We start from the raw sequence: 10,000 nt of genomic DNA, 5'->3' as shown, positions 1-10,000 counted from the left end.
ACTCACAATAGAAGCGGAGAAAGTCATGGAGGCAAATGACAGCCTGGAGGCTGGCTTCATTGCAGAGCTTTAGGCGGAGCTGGACACAGGGGAAGCTGTGTTTACAGAACAGCAAAAATACAACCTGGCAAAAGTTGCAAGGCTCTTTGGGTCAACTTTGTAAATATTGAGTTGTCCACAGCACTACAAGGAGCCCAAAGTGAGTGTGATCATGTTTGTACAATACGGACTGATGGTAACCAAGAAGATGATGATGATGATGCCCTGCAATTGGCTGGCAACCAGTTCAGGGTGTACCCCGCCTACTGCCCGAAGCCAGCTGGGATAAGATACGATACAATACGATATACTTTTATTTGGATAGGCTGGATAGGCTCCAGCAACCCCTGCAACCCTTGTGAGGACAAGCGGTTAGGAAAATGGATGGATGGATGGTAACCAAGAAGCTGAACCACCTGCAAGGACTGGTAAAGACCGCAAAAGACGTGCGTGGCCGGTGAAAAAGATGGATCCCACCAGGAGAGCAGGGGAAACTTCAAGGTCACTTGAGCTGAAACTATTTCTCCCCAAGCTGATATTTTGCAAGGTGGACTGTATACAGGCAAGAATAAAGGAGGACACTGACACAATGCGGACAGCTATGACCCAATACTGACTATTAAACCAATAACGTCGTCCCTTCCCAAGTTTGCTGGCATCAAACGTGAATTCCACAGATGGAAAAAGGACTGGGAAGCACTCAAAAGGCAGGGTTAGCCAATTGGTTTGCAGGAAGTGAAAAAAGTTCAATTGTTGGACAGTGCGGATGACAGAATCACTAGAGACCTTCGCCTTACCATCTACAATACTGCAGATGACCTCTTTTGTGTTCTTGAAAACCGCTATGGCAATCCAATCATAATTGCTATTGAAATAACGAAGAAGTTACAACCAATGCCAGCTGTCAAAAGTCATCAGCCACGCAAAATAGTGGCTCATAACTTTCATTCATAGCATTCTTCATGAACCCAATATTGGCGCCATACTTTGAGTACATTTCAGAGGCTTTCCTGGAGCATATTCATGAGAAGCAGCCCTCAGTCGTCTTATTTATCGGCGTAGTAACAAAACCTACAATATCTCTTCAGCTTCGAAATCACTTGAATCTAACTTGGTGGTCGCCATCTTGACTCGTCATACACGGCAATCATATTCTTGTGCACTTCACGGACAGTCGGAAAACATACTTTCCTGAGAATGTAAGCCAGCAATGCATTTCACTTCAGGAGCCTCACAAGAACTCAACTCAATAACTCCTCCACCATCTACAGTAACCGTAAGCATGTTTATTTTGTTTTATTGCATCATATTGTGTAAGAATTAAATTAAATTAACCATGAGGAATAGTGGTTCAGTTAATGGATGGAAGGTGTAATTTAATGTATTTTTAAATTGAATTTATGTACTGTACAGAGAGTATATACACTGTATATAAAATAATTTGTTTCATTAAAAAAAAAATCACATTTTTAATTTTTTTTAAATAATTTAATAACATTTCATTTTTAAAGAAAATGTAATTCGACTTACAAACAACCTCCCAGAACCCATTGTGTTCGTAAATTGAGGACTACCTATATAGTTTGTTTTTAGGTTGCTGGCATGAGGATTTACACAGGTACCTAAAGAAAGAGCAGTGAGCTCCCATCTGCCTGCAATTTAAGTGCCGGTAAATCTGACAGACAGATGCTCAGTAGACCATTTTTTACTTACCAAACTGTGCTTGCTGCCATCCCAGTGCTGAACACAGCAAGGCTAAACTTTTGCCACTTCCAGTAGGACTTTCCAGCAAACAATGCTGCCCGTAGTTCAACCCTCGTAGGATCTGTAAATTTGGCAGCAAGTTTAAAATTGTATCTTGGTTGTAATGAAACACTTTTATCATCAGGGTTTTAGAAAGATAAATAAAAGCATCGCTTTCTAAAAAGCTAAATTAATATTTAACAACTGTTAAATCATGATTTAACTTTTTAGAAAGCAATGCGCTTTCAAATTTTAAAGTTTTTTGCTCTCACCAACAAGATCAGAAGTAAACAATAACAAATGTTGGACAATTTTTACGATCAGTCTCAATTGCCATCAAATTTGGCAGCAGTACCTCGTCTATAAATACTTGGGCTTTGAAACAGGAAGGTCACAATTTGAGTCCAGCTATGGCCGAATGTTAAAACGGAAACTTGTTGAGCTGCCCATCTACTTCCTGACCAGTGTTTGTCACAGACTGAAATCTATTTGGCTGGGTGGACTCCGTAGAGGAGGGGTGGTCGGTTCAAAAAATGTGTGCCATTTTGCACTTCATATTGTGCACTCTAGTGAATTTTCAGAGTAAAAATGTTGTTGTAACATTACTCACTGACTCCATATTTTTTGCACTTATTTCATATTAAAATAATAATGCAAATAAAATAAGGCTGTCATATCGGATTTTAAGCGGAAAAAAACTGGATCGGGACGGATCGGACGTGAATACACAATCCCAAAGCACAAACTGCTTTGCGGTGGTTAAAGAGAAAATATTATGGGATAATTCAGGCCGAAATTAATAATGCTTACCTTACAGAGAAGAAAGCAAAACAATAAAAAATAAAAAAATATGGCTGGCTGCACGGAATGTTATTCAGAGCAGGGAGAGACTGATGCTATACAGAGATTACTAGAGAGCAACAGTGATGCCTAGTTACTGGTCTTATTTGCAGAGACTGCACAGCCTATTTGCACAATTCATTCATTGATGTGGAATTATCTCGCAGCTGCTCTATTCTCATGTACAACCGCATAACTGATAACTTGCAGTTTAAATTGTGCCTCGTAAGCATGTCTCTTAGCTGATGCCATTTTCCAGAGTTTCTTAGCCAAACCGATGTTTTACACAATGCAAATATCGGCAGTATTTCGTTATCTATTCCTGCTCGGTCTCGGCCGGTGTTCGAGTCGGCTGCACGTCGCCAAAAAGGTGGGGTCTAAACGGGGTAGACGAAATGAAGTACAGGAGACAGGAGGTCACACTACAATTTGGCATTTTATTTTCTCTTTTTATTCACTTTCTCGTTCCATCTCTCACTCCCCGGGCCAGCTCAAGAGATGATGACACTGGTTTACATTAATTCACATTGGAAACAAGTACAAAACACAAGTTCTACTCTTAGTGTTACTCTTGCTCTTTATATCATTTTCAAAATAAAATAAAAAACGATTTTGCTCATAATGAGCTTTTCCAAATGTACAAAACAGGTTTGAGCTGGCCCGATATGACCCAAAAGTCATATCAGGGTATAAATTGCAACCCTTCACAACAACATTACCGTACATATCACTATTCACAATATAAAAATAAGTGTAAAGAATATTTGTAATTTAATACTTTAATAAATCATTTCTAATTGGGTTGCATAGTCCCTGAAAGAAGCTAATAAAAAAAATTGAAATTGATAAAATAATTAATGATAAAAACAAGATACAATGTAATTTGAATAACATTTATTGTGCAAATTTCAAGTCAAATTTAAAAAACAACACTTTCTGGTGTAAAATAGTGCCAACAAAAAAAAAAATACTGCCGATATTTTTACAGTATGTCAACAACCATTATTCTTTTCTACAAGAAAAAAAAAAGTAGATATTGGTAAATGGTGCATGTTCCTAAAATGCAAATTGCAAAAAGAGGATGCCAAGCATTTCCACTTAAAAAAAAAACAGATAATCTATATGGTATGGTATGCATTTATTTGAACAGGGACAGCGCACAACATATTGACCAAGACAAGTGTTTGGTACCAAATAGCATTTATTATGTTGTTAACAAAAATGAAATAATAATGGTGGGGTGGTCTCTATTTTTTTTTTAAAAAGTGGAGGTGGGTAGAGTAGTCAAAAATTTGACTCAAGTAAGAGTAGCGTTACTTAAAAAAAAATATTACTCAAGTAAAAGTAATAAGTAGTCATAAAAAAAATCACTCAAGTACAAGTAAAAATGTATTTGCTGAAAAGAATACTCAAGTACTGAGTAACTGCTTGAACATGAAGCCCGATTTATTTTTTAAACAATGTCATCAGATTGACAAAAACATAAAATTATGTGCAAATGCTGGCATCTTCAAATCATAAAATAAAAAAATAAATAACTTTTGAAGTTTTTTGAGCTTGTCGTGTTCTAACTTCAGTGTTCTAACTTATTTTATTTTTTCAGAGCTTAACGATCCACTTGCAAGTTCATTGTTTGATTGACGCTAATATGCGAAGATGACGCACCCTCCAAAAGCTAACAGTGGCGGGGGGTGGCAGGGGATTGAACTGGTCTCTATAAAGACTCGGTTCCCATCGTCACATTGAAGAGCCATTCAAAAGACTCGATTTGTTCTTGAACGTCACATCACTAGTGTCCGCAGAAATGCTCCCATAATCAGTCAAGCGGAGTGCTTATGTGAAAATACAGTAAATCTAATGTATGAATGGGACGGCGGGTAACAACTCTAGTGTAGCCCAATATAGCGGAGTAAGAGTAGCGTTACTTCTTCACACATCTACCCAAGTAAAAGCAAAACGTATTGTGTGGTAAAACTACTCTTAATAGTAAAAAAAAATTCAAAAATGTACTCAAGTAAATATAACGCGTTACTACCCACCTCTGGTGAACATCCCCTTTTTCTTTTATCCCTCAGTTCATTAGGCCCCAATATTAGATTTGTCAAAAGCTTATTTTGTTTAATTACAGGTAGCATTCTTTAACAACAAAAAATCCTATTATTATTATTATAGGCCTATAATTTTTATAGTGCTAGTCAAAAGTTTGTGAACCCTACAGGCATGGTCAGATTTTTTAAAAATGTTTAGTCATACCCCAATCTAAAATGCTGACATTGAAAATAATGGACTTTGAAAGAAAAGAAAACAGAATGATAATATTGTCATTCATTACTGAGCAAAAATTGTTGATTTAAGAAAAATTCAGATTTCATGGGTATAAAAGTATGTGAACATCTCACAATTTTCACTTAGCATGGCAAACGTTTATTGTAGCGAATGCTGTATTCTATATTTTGTTTAAAGAATAAAACTGTTGAATGTGGAAAAATTATTTTATTTACCAAAATATATAAAAAATAATAATATATTTTAGAGCTGCAAATTTAATACCGTGATACCGCGATATATTTGCTCAAGGTTATCATACCGTCAAAATCTGATATCGGCCCATGCCTAGTTCAAAATGACCAACAAAATCAGGTTGAAATAATTGGAAAATCCTAATTGCACAAGAGATTCACAAACTTTTGAGCAGCACTGTACATGTATTTAAGGCAAGTTGTAAATTGTCTGAAGTCCTGTTGTTAAAGTTTAACTAATTTAAAACATTATAAATCATGTTGTATCTACTAAGTACAGTCTCAAATTATCTCCAATTTCGATACGGTAAATGTATAGGAGGATCCTGTGTGACATCATTGTTTATGTTTTGCACGTTGCATCACGGGAAGAATTAGGAACTGTGTGGCAAGAAACAGCGTGTTTTACATGTAGTTCAATGGTTTTGCACATTTGGAGGAGGATTAAGAGAAGCGGTTGGTTCATTCTTGTTGTGCCATCAATTGTACGACCCGTTGGGGGCCTGATAAAAATGTTTTATCGCATTCCTATCAAAAGGGGCCGCGAAAAAAAGAAAGAAATGACTGCGAGGGATCAGGAGGGTATAACTTAACGCTCAAAGTCTGAATTCCGGCTGATACAGACGGGTTTGTGGGGCTCACTTTATTACCGGTAAGTACGTGTGACTTGTTATTTGGACAGGATTTTAAAAAATAATAAATCGAGTTTGTGTATTATAAAATCCGCTGAGTCATATTGTTGTCGCGGCCATATTCAGGTGTTCCAAAGCACGATCGACAACCACCCTCACTAGTTCCTCATCTTGAAATGGGTTCTCCTGGATCGCTAAACCTGAAGACTAAAGAAAAAAACGTCCAGCGTCACAAACGGCAACAAATATCAGAATTGTGTAATGGATTCCTACAAATGAGACGAAATATATTTTTTGTGCCTAGTTTTATATTTGAGTGTCCACATCTTGTTCTTCTTGTCCAAATAAATATTACATTCTGCATCTGTCTTTTTGATACCTGCCAGGCTGCCAGCCTCACTTGTGTACGCAGGAGCCTATAGTTGTAAGTACTATCATGACAGCTGCATTAAAGTTGCTACAATGCTACGTAACGTGACTGCATGTTTCTCCAAAGACTAGATTTGAAAAGAAGAATAAGCTCTGATATCCAGTTGTTCACCAGAGACCAGATGCTATTGAAATTCTCACATCACGGGACAAGTGACACTGTACTAAAGTCACTGAATTTCCAAAAATAAATAAAGAATAAGGTGTGGTGCTTGTTGTTAATTCCCCCATAGAACTAATGATTGTTGAGTGTGTTTGTGGGGGTTGGTTTTGGAGTGACGTACTTCCACAAACTTACTGTAATGCGATACCCCTCCAGCGCCTCCTTTCCTTGGGCACCACAAAGAACACTTATCAATGAAGAATAATTATCCAGCTTTGCCCATGGCTTTGTATTAAATAAGAGTAAATGCAGTGGCGTGCACAGGCATTTTGGGGGGCAAGTGCGCTGGGGGGGGGGGGGGTTTCTTTTGCGCATATGGGATACCTATTGACAATTCTGAGATGACGTCACAAGTCAAGATGGCGGTCAATTTGGTGAACGAAAGCTATCCGCTCATTGGAAAGCATTGGACTTTGGATTGTTGTAAATTGATTTGTGAGGATTATTTTTATTTCAAAATGTGATGAGATGTCGTTTGACTACTATAACAATTGGTGTGGCTTGTATGATAGTCAAAAGCAAAAGCATTATAATCCGCTGTTTGCTTTCATCGTATAAAGGAAGAATTTGCATTGCGTTGCATTGGGGAAGTGTCAGAAATGCACGGATGTTCAGAAATGTCAAAAAAAGTTGTTGTTTTTTTAAACTTAATAAACATTAAACACACATGCTATTAATAATAATTACCCCAAGAGCTAACAACCTATTAGGGCAACATGATTACAAAAGTTGTAGCATATAGAAATAACTTACAGTTCGGGTTTGTACAAAATAATAGCTAATAGTTTAGCTAATAGCTTCATGCCTGCTGATTTAGTACAAACCACTTAAAAATAAAATGTTAACAGCTTTTAAGATTTTTCAATAAAATTAACCTTAAAGAGCAAATCAATATTAGAATGGAAGCTTTAAAAGGTGCTAAACACTAGTTATCATGACTCTCTCTGGCCTTGACAATGACCTTTCATCTTCATGTGTCTTTGGTTTCATCCAAGAGAACAGAGAGATGGTTCCCTTGGGGGTGCTTGCTGGAACTGCGCACGCACGCACGCGCACGCACACGCACACGCGCACGCGCACGCGCACACACACACACACACACACACACACACACACACACACACACACACACACACACACACACACACACACACGCAGGTTTGCCTCTGTGTATTATGAGGACATTTTTTCCAAACCTGTTTAATTGTGTATTACGGGGACACCCCTTTCCGCTAATGCCAGAGAGATGGGACTTGCACCCCAAATTTTTTTTTGGGGTCGTCCAGGGAAATTTCACTTCAAAACTTGAAAAAACTCAACGCACAAAAAAAAGAAAAACCTGAAAAAACAGTAATTATGAGGACATAGATAATGAGCTAAATAAGCCACGCCCATGGCAAAAATGGTAATTATGAGGACCAACTCACATTACAAGGACAAAGTTTACACAACACACAGCAACCATGTCACTGAAGTGACTTGAAAGTTCTGGCATTCTGGCGTTACACAAACTGAAATGACATTGATGTGTAATGACTTACCTGATATAAGGTCGCATTGTTGTGCATAACAATACTGTGAAATGCAAAGTCATACCTGATCCTTGAGCACCATGTTACAACTTTAGGACAGACTGAAACTGGTATGTTAATAAAACAATGCTTCTTATGTGAACAGGTTATCTAGGTCAAGCACATCTTTGTAATGGATAAGTTAGACATGAAACCAGATGCAAAAGAGTCAGTGAACATTGAACATTTTATTCTTTAAAACATGACTACCTCTCATCTTAAAGATGAGCAGTTTTCTAATAGCTCATTACTGGAATACCTTCGGATTTCAGAATTTCTGAAACAGGTTCAATGTAGGAAGTGTCCGAAGTACTGTGAGAATCTGGAACATATTCCTCTGCTGATGAATCCTCACTTGAACTGGATACATCAGCAACCTAATTTTTTAAACAAAAACAATTATTACATACATACAGACATACATATACATATTGTCGCTGTCCTGTGAAAAACACTTCCACCATATTTTCCAGACTATAAAGCGCACCGTGATACAAGCCGTGCCGCCAAGAAGGATCGCTACCGGAGAGCAGCCCGCGACCTAAAAATGGAAACGTGTTTTTCACAGGACAGCAATGATATCCATATATACAGTAGACGCACACATACATGTGCATATATACAGCGGCTCTAAAATTGACACCTGCCGGATGCGGGTTAAAGTTCCTTTTGGCGGGTGGTCATAAATATTTACTAGCTTTACTTCGCTGTTACTTAGTGATGTTACACTCGAAGTAGAAGCTTGAGACAAGTGTCGAGCGCTCGCGGCAGAAGTAGCTCCCGCCATTGATGGGCTAATGTGCTAAAGTTCATTTACCAAAGATAGGTGGTCTTCATCATCAAGCAGTTTTGCATTTTTTTTTTTTTTGCAATCAACGGGATATGTGCCAGATGCTGGAGCAAACTAGAAAAGCATTTAGAACCTTAAGTTTGTGCATATAATGTACTAAAGATTATTATAAATCTAGTCACCACATTTATTCGAAAGATGAGATGAAGCATTTAACAAGAGGGATAGTTAATATGCTTAATCTATGGCATTGCCCCTAAAACGGGTCTTGTGTGATACAGTCCTTCAGTTACAGTAGACGTTTTCTATTTTACTGAGTCAGACAGTCGTTAAGATTGAGACAATTGCTCAACATTTAGCTGCTTGCAACTAAAGACAGCGGTATAAACATGGGTCATAATTTATCCTCTTGACTAAATTATATTCATTCAATGAAAATGCCTGCACTATTAATCCTGGTTGCGTGAAACAAAGATCCATTGCAGATACAAATAACACACAAGATAAAATACCCATCATGCCAGTCCATTCTAGTGCAGCGAAAGGTCCAAAACATAAAGCACATTTATCCAAGCTTGATACAAGTGAATAAACTACCTGATGTTTACACTTCTGTTTAAAAAAAAATAAAAAAATTATAGCGAGTTCACCTCTAAAATCCACCATAAATAAATTAATGGGAAAAAAAGATCACTACAGTGCATAATCTAAATCACCAAACTGCCAACAAATCTTCAATTTGAGATATTTTTAATGTTGACTTGTAGAAATTTTAGTCCCATACAAGCGTATTGTTGGATACAGTATTTTTAACGTCTTGGCAATACACATTGCATAAACAATTGTTGTGATTATATTTGTTAGTTATATAGTTTAGCCCTAGCATCTACTCTACACTCTTCACTCCTAACGTCTTGCTTCTGAAAACTGATTTCAACATCAATATTCAAAAAGAAATCTCGTCACCTGGTCAACTTTGTCTGTGACAGCTACGTCTTCAGCTATGTCTTCAGGTTGTGCGTCAGTTCAAACCTGGTACACATGAAGAAAAAAATACATATAAAATTCAATTCTTAGTAATACACAAGACTGTACCTGTGCATGTACACAGTTACAGTACATACAGAACAATGAATAGGTTAAAGTATTGTGAATGCAAACTCATTTTATTTGCCATTACAAAAATAAATAAATAAATCCTTCTGCACTACAGGTTTGTGTAAATTGGTGACGTCTATTTTTCACAATGAAACAAAAACAAGAAAATACACAGT

The 10,000-nt window shown here is 37.3% G+C and overlaps 2 protein-coding genes across 11 annotated transcripts in view; both read right to left on the bottom strand.

Moving 5' to 3' along the window:
- Positions 1–10,000, bottom strand: part of brip1 (BRCA1 interacting helicase 1) — a 113,125-nt gene that overhangs the window by 82,052 nt on the left and 21,073 nt on the right. For all 5 annotated transcript variants that reach the window (XM_077566681.1, XM_077566680.1, XM_077566682.1 and 2 more), the window contains exon 2: positions 1,753–1,864. In XM_077566681.1, the coding sequence (XP_077422807.1) occupies positions 1,753–1,864 (112 nt within the window). The remainder of the gene's footprint in view (positions 1–1,752; positions 1,865–10,000) is intronic.
- LOC144052537 (N-lysine methyltransferase KMT5A-A-like) overlaps positions 7,149–10,000 on the bottom strand; it is a 21,998-nt gene continuing 19,146 nt past the window's right edge. For 5 of the 6 annotated variants that reach the window (XR_013294238.1, XR_013294234.1, XR_013294240.1 and 2 more), the window contains one exon: positions 7,149–9,758. The gene's annotated coding sequence lies outside the window, so the exon portion shown is untranslated. The remainder of the gene's footprint in view (positions 9,759–10,000) is intronic. The other variant, XR_013294235.1, reaches the window with a different exon arrangement.

This window comes from Vanacampus margaritifer, chromosome 5 (assembly GCF_051991255.1).
Source record: "Vanacampus margaritifer isolate UIUO_Vmar chromosome 5, RoL_Vmar_1.0, whole genome shotgun sequence".
NCBI lineage: Eukaryota > Metazoa > Chordata > Actinopteri > Syngnathiformes > Syngnathidae > Vanacampus > Vanacampus margaritifer.
Note: the sequence above shows the minus strand (reverse complement) of the source record. Positions and strands in the feature narration are given on the sequence as shown.